General features: G+C 34.2%; 1 protein-coding gene across 1 annotated transcript; it reads left to right on the top strand.

Moving 5' to 3' along the window:
- Window positions 1-506: 506 nt before the first annotated feature.
- HNF4G (hepatocyte nuclear factor 4 gamma) lies at window positions 507-24,646 on the top strand. Its single transcript, XM_024765763.1, has 10 exons — window positions 507-609; window positions 3,941-4,112; window positions 7,425-7,519; window positions 10,453-10,559; window positions 12,116-12,271; window positions 16,108-16,195; window positions 18,251-18,403; window positions 18,532-18,768; window positions 19,723-19,845; window positions 24,525-24,646. Exons 1-10 carry the CDS (start codon window positions 522-524, stop codon window positions 24,644-24,646), a joined length of 1,341 nt encoding a protein of 446 aa, XP_024621531.1. The 5' UTR covers window positions 507-521.
- The last annotated feature ends 436 nt before the right edge of the window (window positions 24,647-25,082 follow it).

Genomic DNA, 25,082 nt, shown 5'->3' on the forward strand with positions numbered 1-25,082 from the left:
CTAAGGAAACTTGAAATTATTAAGTGCTTATGTTAAGTGTTAGCTTACAGTCTTGACTTAAAGTGATTCTCATTTTTTTAGAACATGGGGCATGAGATTTCAGCCGCTTAAATGGGAGAAATGATGCTATAATGACAGTTCAAAATCAGAGGTATTCTCTTTTCTATTTTTAATCCTCTTAATGACATCATTTATTGTCTACTGGAAATCCATTTAGGAAATCACGTTAGTCCACTAAGCACTTCAGATAAGGTGATTTCATGAAGCATTCCAACATTATCACAATGAATTGCTTTCGTACACCATAAAAGAAAAAGAAGTAAGCAGAATATGGCCTGCTGAAGGAGTTTACAGTTTTACAGCTCCTCCCACTGTAGCACATAAGTCACTCAGTTACAGTTAACTTTGGATTATCCCTCACAGATTGAAAGCCCAACAGCCATCACACACTCTGGGCCTGTGGTGCCACTCGTATGTGTGTATCTAAATCAATGATGAGGGTATCGGAACCGATACTGGACATGGAGATGGCAAATTACAGTGAAGTTTTGGACCCAACTTACACAACTTTGGAGTTTGAAACTATGCAGATTCTGTATAATTCAAATGGTGAGTTCTCATCTGCTTGTAGATAAAAAAGAAAAGTAAGTATAATGAGAGCAGGAAAACTGAGCTTCCCAGGTGGTGGTTCTGTGTGTTTTATTGCTGGAGAATTTGGGGCTTGTTTTTTAAGGCCACAAATCTGAGGCTTTTGCACTTCATCACAAAATTTAAATTAATAATGCTATGGCTATCTTATGTTTGAGATAGAAAAAGCTTAGCTATGCATAATAAAGTAACCTCGGAATTCTGTCATGGGCCACTTAGATACAAAGAGTAGTTTCAGCAGTTATTTTATTTACTGTAAATCACAGTAATGAGTAATATTGGCAGGTTGGCTGTAAAGTATATTTTCTATGCAACATTTAAAATGACATATGGAAAATTGTCCTGAGAACACTGGAGATTTTTACTGGTTGCCTTCTTTCATTATTCCAGTTCTCAACTGCTGCTGATGAGAAACTGTGTTTAACATTACTATCAAGTTTTTGCATTGAACACAAATATGAAAAGAAATAAGGGTTTATATTATAACTGCACTTGACAAGCTAATGTTTAGCCTCACAAAGCTCTTGGTATTTATCTACTGTAACATTTTAACTTTAAATAAGACATGACATGTTTAGGGCTCATGTCTTTATAGAATACAGTTTACTACTGACTTTGAATTTAGATACTTTTTCATGTAAAAATTTTGTCCAAGATCAGTTATAATTGTTAGAACTCATAAAATCTGCAAATTATGTATGCTTTGGAAAATTCTGTGTGTGTGTGTGTGTGTGTGTGTGTGTGTGTGTGTGTTTAGCTCAGGACTGAGAATATATCTTGTACTCAGGATATCTTAACGTTCTACTATGCTGTACAATTTCAGTGACTGCTATAGCTGTAATATTTGCAATAAACAACAATAATTTATTAGTGGGAAGATTTCTAAACATTTTCAGAAGATGAATTCTGAAATTTTAACACAAAGGGGTTAAAATCAATTGACAGTGCCTCTATCAGGAAGTCACTATTTTTAATCCTTATGTTTAGATTTGACTAAGGTATTTAATAAAGTATTTACCTCAATAGACTCATGAATTTTTTAAAGGCTATAGATTACTAAATAGTAGGGACAGATTTATCATAAATATTTACTAAAACAACTGACTTATATGGCTATTTCCAAAGTGTTGTCTAACTTGTTTTCTTGTAATAATATGTAAATTCTTGTTAATAATATGTAAGTATGACATTAAACTGGAAGCAAGAGTTGAATATTTTTTTTGTTTCCATATAATCTTCCAGAACACAGTCAATCCTTAACACTTCTGCCATATTTCTAATATCTATTTTGTTTATGTTATCAAAAGAAAAATTACTAGCATTTAAATTCTAAAATGTCACATGATTACCCTTAAGCATATTCTCACTGAAGATTTTTGTAACTTTATGAAGTTATATATGACAATATTTGTCAACTCAGAAGTATTAGTAAGTAGAATACATATATTGTCACAGAATGTAATTTGGACATAACAGTCTTTGATTTTATCCTTTTTATATTGGAAATATAATTAATTGTTATTATATTTACATTATTATATAATTTATTATTAATTAAAGTGTATAATATATTCTTATTTATTTAATATCTTTTGAGTACATAGATAATTGTAAAGGTGTAGTAAACAATATTAACTAATTTAAGAAATATTTAAGTAAAAATATCGATGTGGATTTTTTGAAGCGTCTTTCTTCAAAACAATTACTTCTCACTTTATGGAAGGCGTAGTTCTAAGAGCTGGAAGGCAGAGGGGTGACTAAGACAGATAAATCCTCTGACATCATGAAGTTTTTATTCTATGTGGAAAGATGGATAATAAATGAACAGACCAAAGCATATTATAATTTTAGAAAATGAAGTGGTTAGTTTAAAATATAAGCAGGGTACTAGGTTCTACTTGAAGGGCAAATGAGAGATGACTCTTTTGGATGTGTGTTTACAGAATGTTTCACAGAAAATGTGAGATTTGAGCAGAAACTGGGTAGCCAGCTCATAGAAATTCTTGAGGAAGAGCTTCCCTTCCAGGCAGAAGGGTTAGCAAGTATAAAGGCTCTGAGATGGGAACAGAATTCAAGGAGAAAAAAAAAAAAAAAAGAGGCAACATTACTAGAGACTAGTGAACAGGATGAAAAGTAGTGCCAGATAATGGGATCAGAGAGATGGGAGGGGAACCTTTTCACTCTGGGCTCTACAGGCCATGGGAATATGTGTAGGCTTTATTTTGTATCTAAGGGTTGGATGCAGAAGGCTAATGTGATGTGAATTTCTTATGCCAAGAGCACATTGCCGGCTTTCTGATAATAAACAGTAGGGGAACCAGGGTGGAAGTATTCGAGAAATTAGGTAGGAAGCTATTGCAATAATCCAGGGAAAAGATTATGTTCGATTGGATAAGGGTGGCCATGGTAAAAGGCTGAAAAGGTGTGGATTCGTTATGTATTTTAAATACAACTCGTGGATTGGATGTGAGCAACGAAGGCGAGAATTCAGTAAAGGCCAGATTATTGGCCTTAGGTACCAGATGGTACCACTGACTGACTAGGGAAGACTGAAGGAAGAACAAGTTCTAGGAGAAAAAAAAAAAAAAATCAGAGTTCTATTTTTGATACATTAATTTGAAATTCTTATTAAACTCCAAAGTGAAGTTGTTCAGTAGGTATTTGGGCATTTCAGACTGATACCCGTGGGAGACATCGGGCCTAGAAATATATGTATTTTAAATACAACTCGTGGATGGGATGTGAGCAACGAAGGCGAGAATTCAGTGAAGGCCAGATTATTGGCCTTAGGTACCAGATGGTACCACTGACTGACTAGGGAAGACTGAAGGAAGAACAAGTTCTAGGAGAAAAAAAAAAAAATCAGAGTTCTATTTTTGATACATTAATTTGAAATTCTTATTAAACTCCAAAGTGAAGTTGTTCAGTAGGTATTTGGGCATTTCAGACTGATACCCGTGGGAGACATCGGGCCTAGAAATAAAATGTGGGGATTTTTCATTATACAGATGATATTTAATATCATGGGACTGGATGAGCTTCCCTAGGGAAAGGGTATAGTTGAGGGACTGAGCCCTATGGTATACCAAATTTTAATCCTCCAAAATACGAGTGGGGAGTTTGGAACGGAGACTGGCAGAAACAGCCAGTGGATAAAAAGAGAGCACTGGTGTGGAGCTTCCAAGAAGCTGAGGAAGGGACTATTTCCCTCCCATGAATAATTAGTAGGCCAATTTATGTAAGAAATACTCCGTACTAACTTGCACTCTACCACTTTGTCTTTCTTTAACAGATAGTTCTGTCCCAGAGACAACAAGTATGAATACCACAGATAATGGTGTCAACTGTCTATGTGCTATATGTGGGGACAGAGCGACAGGAAAGCACTATGGCGCCTCCAGCTGTGACGGGTGCAAGGGCTTCTTCAGACGCAGTATCCGCAAGAGTCACGTTTATTCCTGCAGGTACTTGAAATGCTCCTTCCCAGAAGGAGATCTTTAGAGGTGTTTCAAAATGCCATGCAAGAAGTACGGGCGTAAAATTCAGAGCTTTCAAATTTCTGTAACTCTAAGAACAAAATTTATAAGCGACATGAAAAGTGAGGATGTGTGGGTGTGTATACACATGCAGTCACACGGGTGGTTCTTTTTTATGAAACATCTTAGACTTATAAAATGTATACTAAAAAATCCCCATGCTTACCACCCTGTTTAGACCAATATAATTGAAGCCTCCAGTGAACACCTCCCCTATCACTTTCTCTTTCTCCCCTCTCTCCCAGAGGTAAATACCATCTGAAATTTGGTGTTTGTCTTTTCCTTGTGTTTCTTTATCGTTTCTCCACGTGTTCATATACCAAGAGCCATATGTAAATCTGTATTTAAATGGTTTCACAATGCGTTTACGTTTCTGCATATTGCTTATCTTTTTAGCGTCATCACATCCTGAGTCTTGGAACAAAATTATAAAAAGGCAGATGATTTTGGTAGCTTGTTGATGTTACTGAATAAAATGAAATTTTCAGCTCTAAAGTTTTAGATGTATTTCTCGTGCCACAATTTTGTAATTGAATTTAATGTTTGTCTAAAATGTATTTATATTTTATGTATCACACGTTTCTAGTAGGCTTTTTAAAAAAAAAGTCAACATCATAGCATGATTTAGGGTTAGATATTTCCCTTTGAGTGTTCAGAATGACAGTTCTTGAATACAGATTATATCTGTGTTAAATATGGGTTATTAAAAAATGGCTGACTTTAACAGAAAAATATCTGTGTGTGCTCTGTCTCTGAAAGTCATGTGTAGGATTGTTAAGGTGTTTTAGGTACAAGATGGATGTTTGGGAAGAAGTTAACTCTCTTACAATATGATGCCATTTGACTTCTAGGGATGTGGGAAAAGTTAAGCTAGTGTTCTCTAGTAATTTTTTTAGGAGAGCTTAAAGTAGGTATAAAAATCTAAATCATCCACTTTAAAACCTTCTTGGTAAACGAAAAAGAGCATGTTCTTGCTTTTATATACAGCCAGACTTGAGAGGTGTAAAGTAATCAAGCAGATTTCCTTCATCCAAAGCATTTTCTCTATGATTACATCAAATATTGAGTGCTTCTAAAAGATTAATAACTAAAATACATACAAAATAACACGTAAACAATACTTTTTACAATTTTTAAGTTATGTGAAGTAAAACTTATATGTATATGAAAAATGACCATCCAAGCAACTAAATCCAACAGCAACTTTTTTTTAATTTAATTTTTTACTTTATGTTGGACCATAGTCGATTTACAATGTTGTGTTAGTTTCAGGTGTACAGAAAAGTGAATCAGTTATACATATACATATACCTATTCTTTTTCAGATTCTTTTTCCATAGAGGTTATTACAGAATATTGAGTTGAACACCCCAAGAAGAACTTTTAAGAGTCAGAGAATGTCAGCACACAGAGCTTTCAAGATTTCCACCCTTCCTGTATGAGAAAAGTGGGAAAGAAACGTTCCCATAACAAATTTTGGAAATGTAAAAACTATTCCAACGACATGTATGGCTTTACTCCTCCCACCTTCCCATCATGAATACTGCTGCCAACTTAGCTTTCTTTACATGTATTGGTATTAAGCAAATGCCATGATTTTCCATTTGGAAAATATTATATTGATGTAAGTTTAGGGGCAAAAAGGTTTTTTAAGCTCAGGTTTTGCTGATCTCATAGTCTTTTAAGTATGCTCAGTTAACAGCCTGTGACGGCAAGTTTTCCCTATTTTACAATTGTGGGTTAACTTGGAAAGTTAAATAACATTTTCAAGTTCTATAGACAGTGAATGTTGACCTGGGAATCAAGGTCAGGTCTAATTCCAGAGACTGTACTTTTTTTTTTTCTTTTAGTATGCAATTCATTTTTTTATTATATTCACAGAGTTGTACAATCATCACTACGTTCAATTCAGAATATTTCACCATCCTATAAAGAAACCTCTTAGTACCCTTTAGTAGTCACTCCTCATTCCCCCCAACTCCCTCCCCACCAATATAAGGTAACTACTAATCTACTTTCTGTCTCTATAGATTTGCCTTTTTTTTTTCTTTTTTTTTGCGGTACGCGGGCCTCTCACCGTTGTGGCCTCTCCCCCGTTGAGGAGCACAGGCTCCGGACGCGCAGGCTCAGCAGCCATGGCTCACAGGCCCAGCGGCTCCACGGCGTGTGTGATCTTCCCGGACCGGGGCACGAACCCGTGTCCCCTGCATCGGCAGGAGAACTCTCAACCCCTGCGCCACCAGGGAAGCCCAGATTTGCCTCTTTTGCACATTTGACATAAACGAAATTACACAATATGTGACCTTTTTTGTCTGACTTCTTTCACTTAGAATAGTGTTTTCAAGGTTCATCCATGTTGTAGCATGTATCAGCGCCTCATTCTTATTTATTGCCAGGTGTAATATTCCATTGTGTGGGTACACCACACTTTGTTTATCTGTTCATCAGCTGATGGGCATTTGGGTTGTCCCCACTTTTTGGCTATTATGAATAATGCTGCTATGGACATTTGTGTATAAGTGTTTGTGTGAATATATGTTTTCATTTCTCTTGGCTGTATACCTAGGAGTGGAATTGCTGGGTCATTTGGTAACTCTTGTTTAACTTTGTGAAAAACTACGAAACTGTTTTCCTAAGCAGCCACATCATTTTGTATTATAAATAACAGTGTGTGAGAGGTCCAGTTTTTCCACAACCTCATCATTTGCTGTTGTCTGTTTTTTCTGATTATAGCCACTGTAGTGGGTGTGAAGTGGTACCTAATTTTTCAGAGACTCTACTCTTTATACTTTATTCAATTGCCTCTTGATATGTAATTTGGAATTCCGAGTAAACTCCAATTGGATATGATGTGAAATTAATAGAAAAATTTTTAAATAGAGAAAAGCATGAAAGTTCAGAAGAGTGAAGTTCCCCGTCACACTGAAATCATTTAGCAGTAAGCATTAGAATTTGTATGCCACAATTTTTAAACTAGGTTTGGCTTTCATGGCTCAAGATAGAAATGATCATGGATACTGGCCAAAAGTGAGATATCATTCAGTATTGTTTTATTAGAAAGACTGCATGAGAAGTGAGGCTTGTATTTTCATGTCGATCATGAGATTAGAAAAGTCATAGTTAATTGTTCTTATACATTCTTTCTGTTGATCTAAATTTGACTATACTTTTTAAAGTCTGTCTGCTTTTTTTGATAAATAACAGTTTTCTGCAAACTAATATATTTTTTTGGTGTTGTAGGTTCAGTCGGCAATGTGTTGTTGACAAAGACAAAAGGAATCAATGTAGATACTGTCGATTAAGAAAGTGCTTTAGAGCAGGAATGAAAAAAGAAGGTAATAATATATAACATAATGATTATTAACATTATTGATGAAAAGTGTTATACACACATGTTCTCATTTAATCACAATAACCTTTACATGAGTTCTGATTATCCTCAGTGAAGAATCTGTGGTTCCTCGAGTTTAAGAATTTACTCAAGGACACTGATACCCACTGGTGAGTGGTAGAGCCAGTCTTTACCTGCTGACCGATCTGACATGTTCTATCCACTACTGCATAATCCCTGGCAAGAAAATTATTGTCTGAAAAAATATTCCAACGTCTTGTTCAAAAGCTAAATGGCAAACTATATTAATAGGATGCAATTATAAATGAATTTTAAATGGATTTTTCATTCTCAATAACAATTGAATATCTTCATTTCATAAACATTAACTGAACATTGACTTTTCATGCATTCATTTATTTATTTAACAAATTTGTTGAGCACTGCTGCTCTCCAGACACTGTTGTGGGTGCTGAGGTTTCAGGAGTGAACATACTGAACAAAAAAATCCCCCGTCAGGGAGCTTCTATTCTATTCAAAGACAGAGACAGTGGACTAGATGCTCTATTTTAATGTGCACTAATTCCATTTTGAACATGTTAAATAATCTAATTATATTATCCTACGTTCTAACTATGGTTAATTTAGCAAAACAAACGTGCTCAGCACATTTAAGTGTTTGGCGGGGAAGAGCTGCTATACAATTTTCTGTTTATCATTTTGCCACATGCTTATCCCTATCACTATCACATACAAAGAGATATTTTTCAGAACTGTTGCATATATTATTATTATTTTTTTTTTTGCGGTACGCGGGCCTCCCACTGCCGCGGCCCCTCCCGTTGCGGAGCACAGGCTCCGGACGCGCAGGCCCAGCGGCCATGGCCCACGGGCCCAGTCGCTCCGTGGCATGTGGGATCTTCCCGGACCGGGCCACGAACCCGCGCCCCCTGCATCGGCAGGCGGACTCCCAACCACTGCGCCACCAGGGAAGCCCGCATATATTATTAAAACATTAAATTAGATATGTGAAAAATATCAAACCGATCTTAAACATAGTTTTCTTCTTTGTCACTCAGTATTTTCAAGAGACAAAAATTCCATTCATTTCGTTCAGTTGCTAGTCTCAGAAAAGAAGGCAAAATAAAGTTCACAAAGTTAAAGGACAAACACTTTCATTTCAACATGACTTATTTCTAGTGGCCTATTTGGTAGCTTATGGGATTAATTACATGCTTTGTCAATTATCTTCATTCATTTCTACTTGAACCTCTGCTTCACTCCTACCAATGTAAAAGCAAACTGTGATTCTACAATTCCGTTAAGAGTTTTACAGTCTGCTAAATAAAATTATTTTCAAAAACAGTGAAAGTATATCTTATAGTGTTCATAGGATAATGTATTAATTTTTCCTAACTAGATTAGGAAGTAACTTTTAGCTTTCAAAGTAGATATATTTTTCTTATTTACACTAATAGCATAATATTAAGGTTAGTTAGATGGAAACGTATATAAATATGGTTTTATGTCAATAAAGGTAGCTGCAAGATAATTACAAATGTTCACAATATCTTTTAGCATTTTTCTGAAGATTGGTCATGTAAACGAAATTCATAAAAGCATAACTTACATTTTAATTTTTTTACCTCCATGTATACCTTTCCAAATGAGTCATTTTAGTCTGAAAAGTCAATTTGCTAAAAAAAAAAAAAAAAAAAAGGAGAGAGAGGAAGTAAGCTACCAGTAAATATGATTTAAAAATAAAATATTAATGATTCACTCTAACTAAAGATTACTCACTCTTAAAGGCAAGAAGTTTAATATTTTCTCTTTCAAATTAGTGGAGTTGATAGTTAATAGTAAGTTTGGTTAGATAGCAGATTTTGGCATAGAAATTGGTGAATTTCTTTAATAAAAGAATAATTACAGAAAAAAATTCTGATAGTTTAATGTCTTATCTTTCCAGCAGAATTGGATAGAGCATTAGTGTAAATAATTTAGGGGCTACAGATTTTGTTTCCATTCTTTTTGGTTAAGAGAAGATAATTTTACCTTTTAAGGTTTGAAATCCAACTTTGATATCTGACTTCTATTCTATGTATTACAAGTATACAAATTCATACTAACCCTCTCCCTCTTCCTTATTTTTAAAAATTTAGTTTTCAATAAAAAATTTGGGGATACACTTTATTCTTTTTTTTCCTTTCTGAAACAAAGAAATCTCTTTCTTAGAAGACTTTCATATAAATACTTAATATTTCTTCATTGTTCCAAAATGCTGATATTCTAATCTCAATGTTCTCAAGAGAGACCCCTACATGCTGCAATTTTTGCCTTATTAATGTTTGTAAACTGTCCTGAGGACATTGTTTCATAAGAGATCATAGGATTGTGATCTGAAAATCACCTTAACTAAAATAAATTTACTTTCCATTTTTTCTAGTGTTTTAAAAGAAAAAGAAAAATGGGAGTTTCAAAATGTATGACTCATATTTTCTGACAGTGAATACACTCTTATCTTTGACCTGGTCAATCTCACAGGTTGTACTCTTCCTCTAGTTATCTTATGGTTTTATTAACTTTGAGAGAATGGAAAACTAACCTCGTAAAAATACAGCATGGCTGAACTGGCTGACCCAACACTTTCTAACATGAGTGCCATCATGAAGTCCCAAAAGGCAGTATTTTATGAACTGTAGTGACAAGCCTGGCTCTTTCTACTTTAAAAATGGTACAGAATGAAACATACCTTCAGTCATACTTTTCTCCCTGCCTCAAGCACCCCCCTCCAAGGTCTTTTAGAGGCATCCCATTTCTCTTTTTTTTTTTTTTTTCCCCATTTCTCCTTTTATAGTAACGTTGTTTTTACTTCAAACCGTATATTCTGAGATATATCGAAGAAAACCGACCAGTAAATACTGTGATTTTCTCCCCTAGCTGTGCAAAACGAACGTGATAGAATAAGCACCAGAAGAAGCACATTTGATGGCAGCAACATCCCCTCCATTAACACACTGGCACAAGCAGAAGTTCGGTCTCGCCAGGTACTGCTGCATTACTGCTGCACCAGCATCCAGCCCTGTTTAATAGAGTCAGATGTTTATTTAGGCATAATACTAAAATGATTTAAGTTCATTCAAATGTGCTCATTACTATAATAAATTACACCTATGCAAATTGAAGAATTTTACTTTGAAAATATTAGTTGGACTGTTGACTCAATTTTAACTTTTCTTGGGCAAGTTCCTACTTTTTAAATGGAAAAATTAAACGCACTTCAGTCTGAGTGTTAAAAGTTTGTTTGCAAGGTTGATTTAAAATACTTAATGCATAGCACAATGCCCTGGGAGCAGTATCTTGTTTTACTGATTGAATCTGGAAATCAATTATCACAGCTTTGGGGGTGTTTAGTTGAGGCCTATCATTAGAGCTTCCTTCCTTGAAAATGACTTCTAGATTCAAGAACTCACCTTAACATCTGCTTTGGAAACAGGTATTTAAGGGAAGAACCAGAATTTAGAAAACACAGGAGAAACTTTATTATTTGAAATTTCTAGAATGAGGATATCAGTTCTAAAGTTAAAAATATAAGTGATTAGTTATATAAATAAAAGTAAATCACTTAAGAATCAAATAAAGAAACCTTTTGAAGAAAGTTTGTTTTACCATTGCCCATATTAGAAATGTTAATGGTATTTTTCTATTATAAAGCAAACGATGAAATAGCTATTAATCAGGTTCTATAACGAGTCAACGCAACTACTTTCATTTTTGATAACACAAGGGTAAATGATGAAGTTAACATCACCTTTATCATCATCATTACTTGAAGATTACTTGATGATCCTATAAAGTATTTCGAGAATGGCCTGAAAGGAACTGTGAGGAAATAGACATACACTGCAGAAAGACATGTACACACACACACACACACATGTTCAAAAATTAAGTTTAGAAGAACTTTTAGAAAGTGATTTTTTTCAGCAGAAAGGCATTTGAACACTACTTATATCTTAGATAGTTCAAAATTATATATCATTTAAAAAATTTATCATTATACATTAAGATTTTCAACTTGCTGAGTCCAAGATTGGTTTCTTAACTTTATTTGGGTGGGCTTCCATTAAATGCAGCAACTTCTCATCTAAATCTGTTCTCCTCAGTTGGTAAACTTTATCCAATGGAAACTTTCCTCCCTAAATTACAACAAATTAAAAATGGGCTTTCTTAATGGAACTATCATCTTCAATTAAAAATAAAATCATACAACATAGTTCATGTGGATACTCCATAGCTCTTTGTATAGTCATTTTGAATTATGAAACTCCCTGAAAGTTGTGGTAACTTATTTTACAGGTTTGGCCAGAAAATAAGATAGTACTCCCAGACCATGGTGCTGTGCAGTGAATGTTGTCAATTTAACTTGAATTGATAGGTATTTGATTTCTCAATTTTAAATGTTTAGTATATTTCAAGATACTGTGACAATGATAGTGCCCACTTCAATGGGGCTTACCTATTGCAGTTGTGGAAAAAAGAGAAATAGTGGTCTTGTGTTATGTTCAGTGATGAATTAATATAATGTTCTTCTTAATGCTAGATCTCAGTCTCAAGCCCTGGTGTGAGCACTGACATAAATATTAAGAAAATTGCCAGTATTGGTGATGTCTGTGAATCCATGAAACAGCAGCTCTTAGTCTTGGTGGAATGGGCTAAATATATTCCTGCCTTTTGTGAGTTACCACTGGATGATCAGGTATAATTTAAAGAGATTATGAATGTTTTAAAAAAATGTTTTTTGAACTTTGCTAAGTTTTTCAGTTCTTTTAATTATATTTATAGTAGATTTACTATATTGGACAAAGGTTAAATTATTTGAGAGAAAGATTGGTTTTCTTGTTCATTCTCCTTGAAGTTAAACAGTCTACTGAGAGACAGACTGTTTAAATGGGATTTTAGGGATCTTACAAATTTATTGATAGGATGAGGGTTGATCAAGCCTATGTTCTTCCCTCCTGAGGTTTAAAAAGCTTAAGTAAGGGAGAAAGACAGGTAGTAGATAACTGCCACTGTGAGATAAAGTATTGGAAGAATAAATGTCTGGAAGGCAAATGGTACCCCACTGTGTGTTAGTGTTTACTAAACGTGCATATAAAATTCTTCAGAAATACCAGGCCACTTCTAGACAGAAACCACACAGGTTGTGTTGGTGTCTTTGTAGGCACTTTTATGCACTTAACATATAAAATTGTGCCTTTCATGTTGTCAGCTTTATTCTAGCATTTACTGTATAAAAAGTATAAATCTGGTAAAAAAAAAAACTCTGTAGAATTGTGTTCTGAAATCTACTGAAAATAGAATTCAGAGGTAGTGATCTTTTCCTAATATAGACATTTTCATACTTTGTCATATGTATATTAAGATATTTTAGTTAATAGTTAAAAGTTCACTTTCCAATATGTTTAAAGAAGTAGCTAAGATACTTGTCTCTACCTTTCACAGTTTATGAACTCTAATTTTCCCCAGACTTTCTGCAAGGTTATGCACATTGGAGTTTGTCTGATAAATTAACCTGTAAGCAACCTTCAAGTTTATCCGTTTTATATTTATTATTACATTATTTATTGTAAATGTAAACATACTGGAAAGTACTGCCATTTAATCAATGTTAACAGGTCTATAAACCTTGACTATTCTAGAGGGAGGGGGAAACTGCTAGTTACCCATAAAAATGACCAGCAGTAGGGGCACTGATGAGACTTAATCTGACTTTTTCTTTAAACCTGCAGAATTGTAACAGAACTTAGTGGCTAAAATACGACTTGAACGTTAAAAAAATTAGCTGATCTCATTTCTCAAGTGACCTTACACTTCAGATTATCAACATACTATATTCAAATCAGTAAAAAAAAAAAAAGTATATCAATATAATATAATGTTTTAATTACTAGCATCAAATATATAAGTTCTAAAAAATTGAGATATTTGATATTTTGAATTATCTCAAGGAGCTTAACTCACCAGCAGTCTAACGTTTTGATGTCTTGAAGTAAATAAAATATTTAGGTTCTTTAAAATGAACCAAGGGAAAAGGAATGCTGAACACCTTTGTAAAAAGTTTTTACCTGTATAGTCTTGAAATATTTTTAAAGAGTTCTTACCTGAAATCAATCTGCTTTTTATATTCACTGTTTCTAATAAAGCAATCCACTTTCTTAACAAAAAAAAAGTAGTTAAGAAGTTTAATGTTCTAATTAGTCTATAAAGATTAGATTATTAGTTTCAGATTCATTTTTAACTCTTCTAAGTAGTATATAATATTCTGTAGATGTAAATAATTTGAAAATTTCCAGTTCCCCCAGGTTAAATAAACCATGATATATAATATAACCAGTGTCTATTTTTATACCCTCTGACCAATGCTCTTTATCACTGATAAACAAAGGCAAAGAAACAATCAAAGGGAAAAGTACATGATTGTTTAAAAATCAAAGAAGGGCAAAATATATATATAACCAGAAAATAAGTGATCACAGAAAGTTAGCAGTTATATTTCTAGGAGAGCATTTCACCTGGTTACAAAAAGAAAATACTGTGAAATCTGAAATCATTCTTAAAATGTTCTGTAACTCCCTTCCTGGTATGAGTCATGGTTGTGGACATATCATAAAGATAGCTTGGCTCAGAAGGTTATTTCAGAGTGAATAATGCTAAGTTGCTAAAACTTACTTGTCTCACCCCAAGCCATATAAGTAGCGTTATGCTATTTATCAGTTTTATATTTTTATTACCACTCTTTTTTTAAAAAAAGTTGCTGACATGTATTAAGACAATGATTTAAAATTGGGAAATTGAAATCCTGTAACTTGTCAATAATAGTTTTCATTTACTAACTGACACTTTAATATAACATTAATAGCCATGGATTGGTGAATGTCTATTATGGATAAGGCACTCGGGCTTCAAATGCATTATATATTACATTATTTTATTTAATACTCTCGGGAGCTCTGTGGCATAAGTTTTATAATCTCTTTAAAAACTTAACAGCTTTTAAAACTGAACCATATATCAGTTAAATTCACTCAGTGTATTCATCAATACTTCTTAGGATTACTGTTCAGTTTTAGGAACTGCGAGTATCCGGCAGTAAAAATACAGATTACATCACTATTCTCATAAAATTTGCATTCTATTTGGGAGACGCAGACGATAAAAATATACAGATAATGAGTAAGTTAATTCTAGGTGGGGGAGAGTTCTATAAAATGAAATGGGATGAGTTGTTGGAGAATGACTGGGAGTGGAGTGGTAGCAGATCCTTTAAATTGGGGATTAAGGAAGATTTTTCTTGAGACCTGAGTGGCAAGGGGCGAAGCATGTCAAGATCTGAGGAGAAAGCACTCTGGGTACAGGAAAGGCAAGTTCAAAGGCTCTGAGGCAGGCAGGCATAGTGTGCCTGGAGAAAAGTGAGCAAAGGATGTTGTAAGATGAAACCAGGGACGTGGGCAGGGGGGCAAAAGCATTGAGCCATAACCTCATGGTAGGCCATGGTTGAGGTTTTTGGGTTTTATTCTAAGGACAGTAAGAAACCAGTGAAGAGTTTTTAGCAGAGGAGTGATATTAAGTGATTATTATTATTACAAGATATCATCGTAGAAGCTCTGGCAAGAAGGACTTAGGATGGAGGAACCAGAAAGGAAGCAGGAATACCTAGTAGCTCTTTGGAGTGTATTTTGGTGGGCCAGGCGAAGAATGACCAAGGCTTGGCCAGGGGCCGTAGCAATGGAGAAGCAACACTAGGATTTGCTGTACAATGAGAGAGGGATCCAAATAGACCCTTGTTTTTGGTGTGAAAAAGCATTTGGATGATGCTGCCATTTACTAAGGAGATGAAGATGTTGGAGAAGCATTACTTTGATGTATTAAATTTGAAATGCTTCCTAGTCTTCCTACTGGTGATATTCAGCAGGCAATGGTGCTCCTTTGAGAGCTTAGTGCAGAGTTAAAGGTTCAATCTAGAAAGTGTCAGAACCCAGATCCCCCATACTCATTTCGCTATATCACCAATCTTTGTTTTCCTTTTGTTTATTCAGTTGATTATGTATAAGAGATCTTGTTTTACGTATATTTTCTCCTTTAGTCCTCATAGCTACACTTTCAGATTTTTATCACTATCTCCATTTGATAGATGAAAACAAATGAGTCCCAAACATACTGGTGGTCAGCTAACCCAAGGTTAAAGAGGAGTAAGTGGCCAAGCCGGAATTTGAACTCTGGTTTGTTTGACTCTATGCCCAAACATCATTCACTCCCAAACACTAAACTGTTCTGCTTTTCTTTTTCTTTTTCTGTTTTTTTTGCTGCCATTGTATTGACCTGTTAGTTTTAGAAATTTTGAAAAGTAAAACTCTGTTGATATGCTAAAAGTAGAAAAATGGAAGCCTTAATCATGGCAAGAATCTATGAATACTGTAGTTGTTAAAACAAAAAAAGTCCCAGTCTTAAAGAATACTAAGTTAATCAGGCTTATATAATCTTTTAATCATTATATTTTATAATTAATTGTTAAACTTGGAATTTTTCATTAAGGTGGCACTGTTGAGAGCTCACGCAGGGGAACATTTACTGCTTGGAGCTACAAAGAGATCCATGGTGTATAAAGATATTTTGCTTTTGGGTAAGGTTTTTTTTTTAATTTGAGAAAAAATTATGCATGCTTCATACTTCCATGGGGCCTATTCTGTATGTACCAGGCATTCATAGACACTGCCAAATGGTTCTGTCACTTCACAAATTGGACTTAGTTGGTCAGGTCCTCACTCAAGCCCTGTTTTTCCTTGCCGTTAATTCAGGGAAGTTCAGAGTGGATGTTCAGGGTGCACTAAGATTTAAAAATAAAAGATGTTGCTCAATAAGCATAACATTGAGGTATGTTTAAATCATATCAGGACAAAGAGTTAGTGATTTGTGTCACCATCTTATGGAGTCCCACTGTTGTTTCATACACTCTCAGTATCTACCTAATAATTATAGTATATATTATTTTATACTCTTCTAAGGAACATGTTTATCTCCTATGATCTCATTGTCCATAATATGCTACAGAACCCCAAGTTAAAAAAAAATTTTTGTGACAATGTCTGAAAAATTCTGAGAGTTAAAGAGCAGTGCTATAACACACAAAAGTAGGATGGTAGGTGGGATAAGACACAAAGGAAAAGCTTGTGTCTTCATTAAGGAAGTACCCTGATCCCCTACTTAACGTATAAAGTTAGGTTTCCTGTTGGGATATTTGAGATCCCTCTAATGTTTATAAGCTCTACCTCCCTCTGGCTGTGTGAAATGATGATTAAATTGTCTTATTCCATTTTTGTGATAGATATTTTGTCCCAAATATAAACAAATTGAACATAATATCACAATAGCTAATATTTACTGAGGACTTAGTAGGTACGATGCATTGCTTTAAGTGCTTTACATGTTTATATATACACTCTCTCATTTAATCTTCACAATAACCCTGAGGGATATGTACTATTATTTTCAGCCTCTTTCGTAGGTGAAGAAATGAAGGCCAAGAAAACTTACCTAAGGTCACAAAGCAAGTAAGGGATAGAGCCAGGATTCTAAACCACATGATATGACTGCTTTTAAATTCTGTTAAACTTTCTCTTGCATTTTTAGTTCCCCTGCAATAGTGTTCTCATTATAAATCTGAATACAATATACATAGAAATCAAAACAGTTTTACTACATAGTTCTAAATTATTTTACCCTAAATAATTAGGTACTTTAACTTTTCATAAGAAGAGCAGGGCTACACTTTTTGAATAATTTTTACATTATTATTATTACACATTATTATTTATACTGAAGATTGTCTTTGCCTGCAGTGAAAGAAGTCAGAATATTCTGGTTTGTTGACTCTCAACCATTGCGCCACCAGGGAAGCCCTATTCTGTTTTTTATAAAACCAGAAAATAAAAATTTAGCAGCTATTTTAGGGGCTAAAATAAGCTTCCAATTTTCTAATGTTTTAGAAGCTATAATAGTATCATATTATAGCCCGAGACTTTCTAAGGTAGAATGCCTTTAGGGATTAGGTGGTCCAGTTCTCTGTCCAGTTTCTGAACTCCTTTGAATACAGCCCTGTAAAGTGATCATCCCGCCTCTACTTAAACAAGTCCAGGAAGAGAGAATTTACTATTTAATGAGGCAACTCATGAGAATATACATGCTAATTTTCAAAAATCAGCCTCGTCTACTTAGGCTTATTAAAATTGTGTCTCAGTAGTTGTTACATGTATATACACCTAGACCACTAAAGGAATGCCATTTTTAGTTCACTGTAAGCAAGAGAGATTCTTTAGGTTTTGTAATATGCTCATTAATGAGTAAAACACTAATAGATAACTGATATAGTGGAAAGCTAATCATTATATCTTGTTTCTCCCTTGTCAATAATTAGCTTGCTATTAGTCTGTACTTTAGTATTATCACAAGTGACCGAGGCTGTTAAAATGCATGTGATCATATTATCAATGTCATTGATCCTGTAAGTGTTCTAAAGTTTTTCTAACATAATTAACAATGTTCTTGAAAGAGGAAGTCCTATTCCTGTTTCTTCAAGGGAAGACCATTTAAAATATTGGTTTGTAAAAAATTAAGCAAAGTCTGACGATTTTGTGTGTGTGAGGAGGGTGATTATTTTATTTTATTTTTTTTTACCTAGGAAACAATTACATTATTCACCGCAACAGCAGTGAAGTTGAGATTAGCCGTGTGGCCAACCGGGTTCTAGACGAGCTGGTCCGACCATTTCAAGAAATTCAGATTGATGACAATGAATATGCTTGTTTGAAGGCAATTGTATTTTTTGATCCAGGTTTGTTTCCAAAGATCCATTAAAAATAATTGCAGTGAAAATTAAACTACTTTTTAAATACTAGAATATTTTCTGTTACACTCTAGTAAGGTTAAGTATTTAGATTGCCCTCTTTATTCCTTTATTAGATGCAAAAGGGCTAAGTGATCCAGTAAAGATTAAGAACATGCGGTTCCAAGTGCAGCTGAGTTTGGAGGACTACATCAACGACAGGCAGTACGACTCCCGGGGCAGGTTTGGGGAACTGCTTCTACTCCTGCCCACGCTTCAGAGCATCACTTGGCAAATGATTGAGCAGATACAATTCATTAAACTTTTTGGGATGGTTAAAATCGACAACTTACTTCAGGAGATGTTACTGGGTGGTGAGTATATTTAAGAATTTCTATTTTATTTATTAACATCATACTACAGTACTTTAGAGCAACTTGACCTGTTTACCTTTTGTCCATGATGTAATGAACTCAGTATTTTATATTTAGAAAGTCTGCAAAACCCATTGGATGGGAACAGAAATACTTGAACACATTCAAACCTCCCCTCCATTTGTATTCACCTCCACCATCTTTACTCTACCCTGTCCCTCTTTCCTCAATTTTCAGATCCTCCCAAATATGGTAAATAGAACTATATCTCCTATTGTTAGTACTTCTTGGAGTATATTATATTTTTCTATGCCTTGACTCCTCTAAAAGCTCAAGGATATCGGAATTGCAACAAAACCAAAAAATAGATATAGTAAATACTTTAAAAATAAACAATGTGCTCCTGAAGTAATTAACTGACACAACAGAATGAAAAGGGAAAAACGAGATTTCATTGCTGCAGTAGATGTCAGGAATAACCTAAGAAATCATTTATCTGTATTCTGATCTAGATTAAATTTCCTTATAAAATCACTTTATTTTAATTTAGTATAATTTTAGTTTTCTAGTGCTTAATGTGTTTCTAATGATATCTTTCTGAAATAAAAGTTGTTTATGCTAGTAGGGTGATCCCAAATACTGTAAACTTAAGGTAAGTGATTCTTGGAATTGACTTAACAACAGGCAGCAAACCTAATGATTCCAGGAAACTGCACAGAAGGTCCATTATTAATATACAACATAATATGACACAACATTAATCTAACCAATGTACAGTGAAAGCTGACATTGTCTTTAACATGGCAGTGGCTCTATTAATTTATTTTTGAACTTCCAAAAAGCACTTTGCAAAAATAGCAATATTCAAGCTGTCAATCAAAACAATTGTTCCAAGGTAAACTTGCTGTTCCTGATTAAATATCACTAATGCAAGCATCTTTTTATCTTCTGTAGGTACTTCCAGTGAGGCTAACCATCTCCATCATCCAATGCACCCACATTTATCTCAAGATCCATTAACTGGACAAACTATACTTTTGGGTCCAATGTCAACACTGGTTCATACAGACCAGATCTGTAAGTATCTGGGCTACTTTTTTTTTTAAGCAGTACGCAGACCTCTCACTGTTGCGGCCTCTCCTGTTGCGGAGCACAGGCTCCGGACGCGCAGGCTCAGCCGCCATGGCTCACAGGCCTAGCCGCTCCGCGACATATGGGATCTTCCGTGACTGGGGCACGAACCCGTGTCCCCTGCATCGGCAGGCGGACTCTCAACCACTGCGCCACCAGGGAAGCCCCCTGGGCTACTTTTGAAACATAGTATTTCTTAAACTTAATTACCTGAGAAAAGGTGGGATTTGGGGAAAGAATCTATTTGTGCCCAGAAATTATAAAATTGGATATAATTTCTTCTCCAAGATTTAATTGTGGGAGATTGTGAAGCAAGTCATTTATTCTTCTTAGGTATGAGTTTTCTCCCTAAAATGGAGATGTGAGTACTAAATCTTTCTTATTCATAGGTTTAGGAGCACAAAAGAACATACAGGATGTCCTAGCTTTGCCTGGTAGTACAGGACCATAAAAATGACTATACAAGGTGGAACCATGCAAAGGAATCTTAATAATCAACAGGAAAATTATGATTGCTTGTGACCTTTAAATACATTTGTCAAAACATCAAGAACTCTTTTAGCTATAGGTTATAAATGTATAGGGAAACTAAAAAAAATAGTAGTTTTAACTCTTAGTGTACCATAATTTAAAATATTAATAACACTGAGGATTAATGTGTTTTATTTTTTTGTAAAAAAATATGAAGAGTAGTTTAAACACTGCTTGCCATGTTCTCTTCTAATGACTTACAAGAGAAAGTGACCATCTTTGATGGATTTTACTCTTTTGGAAGTTTGGGTCAGTTTCCAACATTTTATCCTTTGCATTTTTAATGTCCTAAAATATCTCTGAGAATCCATTTGATGTGAAGTTTTTTGCCAGTTTCACTCCCTTTGGGACCTCTTCAACCTTTTCAGTGCAACTAGTTCCTCATTTCTGTTGACAAGCTTTCCTTCACTAAGTTCTTGGCTGAACTTTTAGGGACTCAAACAATGGTAGTGTCAACATTTCCATCGTCAGCTCTTTCTTCTATAACTCCCATTTATGTTTGATTTGAATTTCATTTCCAACATTATCACTTTTTGTTTCTTTACTGCACATTCTCCCCTTTTGGCCAATTCTCTTTTCAGTTGTCCATTTTTGCAAATTGTCATGTGGATTTGTTACTGAGAGGGAGACGAGGAGGCAACACAACTACACAGTTTGTTGTCAGTGTATGAACTGAAGGAAATATGTTCATTGAATAATCATGGACAGAATGAAGGATGTGATGTGATTGGTCACTGATCAAAATGCACATCTAATATTTTAGGTAATTATTTGTAGACTGAAGAGTTATCAGTGAAGTTTGTAACACAGTGAAGTTTGTGAGTTTATGCAATACTCACAGTTAATTAGAGTTAGCATGCTAATTGAAATTTGAATCATGTTTTCGAAAGACTGGTGCTATTTAACTAAGCTGTGATAACTGACGTTCGTGTATATCATAATTGTGCCAAACGTGGGCTGCTTTGGAACTTTGGAACTAAAATGACTATATAAATACTAGGGATTGCTAGTAGATAGTTAATCTGATATTATTGCAAATTTAACACAAATTTTATTTTTATATGTCACATTGGAGATTTAAAAAAATCTCTATTTGACAAAAATATCTAGAATTAATTGCTTCTGAATTCATACTAATTAATTCCAGATTTACTTTTGATCTATTGCCTCTGAACACTAAACCAGCTACCTCACTGAGATGCCTTCAGTTATTGTCATATAATTATTATGGGTACCAGCATTGCCTACTGAATTTACAATTGCCCTTAATAACTAGCTACAATGTTGTTTTACCCAAATGTTCAGTGCAATGCAACAAAATTAAGTGAGTACCATTCCATCTGACTGCTACCTAGTGGTAGGGAGAGTAGAATCCACAGAAATGCATGCTATCTGCTGTTCTTTAGATACACACACTGGTAGATCTATGTGTAAATAGTGTATGAAACACAAAGTTCTTTGAGTATACGACAGAGACAGAAATTAAATTGTTAGAAAAAAATACAAATGATGTATACTATAGCACATTTAATCTGTGGGTCCCAATGTAGTTGAAAGACATTACTTTGGGAACATTCTCTTCTGTTTTTTCCGTGAAGTACAGTTGATTTATGATGGTATATTGGTTTCAGGTGTACAACATATTGATTCAATATTTTTATAGATTATATTCCGTTTAAAGTTATTGGTTATATTCCCTGTGTTGTACATCACATCCTTGTATCTTATACCTAGTAGTTTGTGCCTCTCAATCCCCTTCTTGTGTCTTCCCCTTCCCTCTCCCCAACTTCTTACAGGTAACCACTAGTTTGTTCTCTGTATCTATGAGTCTATTTCTGTTTTGTTATATTTATTCATTTGTTTTATTGTTTAGTTTCCACATACAAGTGAAAACATACAGTATTTGTCTTTCTCTGTTTGACTTATTTCACTATGCATAATACCCTACAGGTCCATCCAAGTTGTTGCAAGTGGCAAAATTCCATTCTGTTTTATGGCTGAGTAATATTCATATATATATAAATGATATATATATATATATTATATATATACTATTCAATATATATATAAATATATCTCTATATATTTTTTTCACATCTTCCTTGTCCATTCATCTGTTAATGGACACTTAGGTGGTTTCCATATCTTGGCTATTGTAAATAAAGCTGCTATGAACATTGAGGTACATGTATCTTTTCAAATTAGCGTTTCTGTTTTCTTCAGATATATACCCAGGAGTGGAATTGCTGGATACTATGGAAGTTCTGGTTTTAATTTTTTGAGCAACCATACTGGGACCATTCTTGCAAAGCAGATGTTACCACTTTCATTTAATTAATAGTCTAGAGCAGAGAGAGGCAAGCCCAATACCATACCAAAGAGTCTATGAAGTTGTGTCTCTTAGAGATCAGTTATTCATAAACTTGGAAAATAAAACACATTAGCAACATATTGAACATTGTAGGTATCAACTGACAAGAAAGTTTAACAATTCTGCTGGTGGTTAAATCATTTACTTTTATTTATTTTTTTTTTTTGGCGGTATGTGGGCCTCTCACTGCTGTGACCTCTCCCGTCGTGGAGCACAGGCTCCGGACGCGCAGGCTCACCGGCCACGGCTCATGGGCCCAGCCGCTCTGCAGCATGTGGGATCTTCCTGGACTGGGGCACGAACCCGTGTCCCCTGCGTTAGCAGGCAGACTCTCAACCACTGCGCCACCAGGGAAGCCCCGAATCGTTTACTTTTTAAATGCTAGCTTTGTAGTATTTTAAAAGCATGTTTGCTGACCCTAACCTTTTTAGAATCACATCATCACACTTTTTATTTTTATTTTCCCTCTCTCAACATAATATTTAAGAAATTCATTTGTAAGGGAAAATTTTGCTTTGCTTGTGCTCATTTGGAACAGTTTATATTTTACACAAAGCAAAATATTAAACACAAGCATACACATTTACATTATATGTGTATGTGTTATATATATAACACATTTATATTATGCATATACATATTTAAGTTCATGCATATTTTCTTGGTCTTTTAGAGCAGACTACTTGAGTGTTAGATCCATCCTAAATATCCAGGAATAATTTTTAAAGCAAATTTGGTAATTCTTTTGTCAATTAAATTATATCTAAAGACATTGTTTCTAAGTAACTGCTAATTCACACTTAATAATATAAAGTTAATATATTAAAGAAAACCAGGCAAAAAGGGACTGTTCTCATTTTGTATGGAATTTTTAAAAACTGTTTGGGAAAAAAAAATCTAAGAAGTTTGCAATGCCTCAGTCTGATCATTAAACATTTTCTATTTGTTCTGTTAAATATACGGAATAATAATGTGAGTGCTAAAATATTTCAAGCTTTTAAAAATTATAGAATGGCTTCTAGATTATTTTGTAATATGGTTAAAATTTGTCAATAGAAAGAAATACTGTTATCGACAATGAAGTATTCAAACTGTAACTTATTTTTTTAAAATACTCAGTGCTCTTTGCATTGACAGGGAAGGGACCGCCAAGTGTATTTGTAATAGAATAACTTGGAAGTGACAAAGCAGTATTTTTTAGATGCTTTTAACTACAACATAGATTTCAAAGCACTTGAAAAGTTATCTTACCTTAATTTTTTTATGTCATCTAATGTTTGAATTAGTAAAATCTAAACCAAATATGTTTTATTTTATGTGCTTTTTTGATTGCAATTTTGATTTACAATATAAAATTTATATTGTATAAAAAATATACAAAAACTAGCTTTCTGTTAATTCTTTTCATTTTAACTTTTTTTCTGCTGGGTTTATGAGAGAATCAGAGTTCATAAATGCTATTAAGAAAGTCAGAAGACACCTTAAAGTGACTGTCAAGATTTTTAAGTATGATTTAGTTTAATGCTAATTGGGACAGTAATATGGGAGTGCATCTCCAATAGTATGTCAATGACCTGATAATGTATTATAATCACTACTTTATATATGATCTTTTAAAAACATATCCAAAATAAAGTAATGCATATTGGTGTCATGAAGGACTTAATGGGATGGGCCAAGGTGACTGTCACCATTACATACAATTCTCTGATTCTTTTTTTAGCAACTCCAGAAACCCCACTTCCTTCCCCACCCCAAGGCTCTGGACAAGAACCGTACAAAATAGCTGCAAATCAAGCTTCAGTCATTTCACACCAGCCTCTCTCCAAACAGAAGCAATTGTGAGAATATGTTTACTTCTGAACGGCACTGCATAAATGTGAAAAGCTGTTGGTCTTGAAATATCTCAGGATAGCACTTTTGGCAAACTCTTAGCCAAGGCTTCTTCATGGTGCTGTTATAAGATGGTATCCTGTTTTCTTGTTTATATGCTCATTTTGTTTGTTGTTGCTATTGTTTAAAACCTTTAGATGCAACCAATGTATATCTGAGCTTCAATATGTTTATATAGTATAAACTTGTACTGTGCATGAACCAGTTGAATCTTATGTACTACTTTCATTTGTTGTCTTATTATTAATTTAAATCTGTAAATAATTGCTTATGGTGATGTGATGCAGAGCTAAGTATTCTTTTTTGACTGTGAACAGTAGATCAGAAATCCCAGATTAATATTAAATGAACCAAGTTTTTAAATAAATTTTAAACTTGCAAATTCAAA

The sequence above is a fragment of the Neophocaena asiaeorientalis genome, unplaced genomic scaffold (genome assembly GCF_003031525.2).
Source record: "Neophocaena asiaeorientalis asiaeorientalis breed wild unplaced genomic scaffold, Neophocaena_asiaeorientalis_V1.1 scaffold417, whole genome shotgun sequence".
Classification (NCBI taxonomy): Eukaryota; Metazoa; Chordata; class Mammalia; order Artiodactyla; family Phocoenidae; genus Neophocaena; species Neophocaena asiaeorientalis.

Excerpts from the sequence above, each read along its gene's own strand:
- HNF4G (XM_024765763.1), top strand. The coding sequence starts at position 522 with ATGGAGATGGCAAATTACAGTGAAGTTTTGGACCCAACTTACACAACT. Across the intron at positions 4,113-7,424 it reads AGTCACGTTTATTCCTGCAG|GTTCAGTCGGCAATGTGTTG; the intron begins GTACTTGAAATG and ends TTGGTGTTGTAG. Across the intron at positions 19,846-24,524 it reads GGTTCATACAGACCAGATCT|CAACTCCAGAAACCCCACTT; the intron begins GTAAGTATCTGG and ends TTCTTTTTTTAG.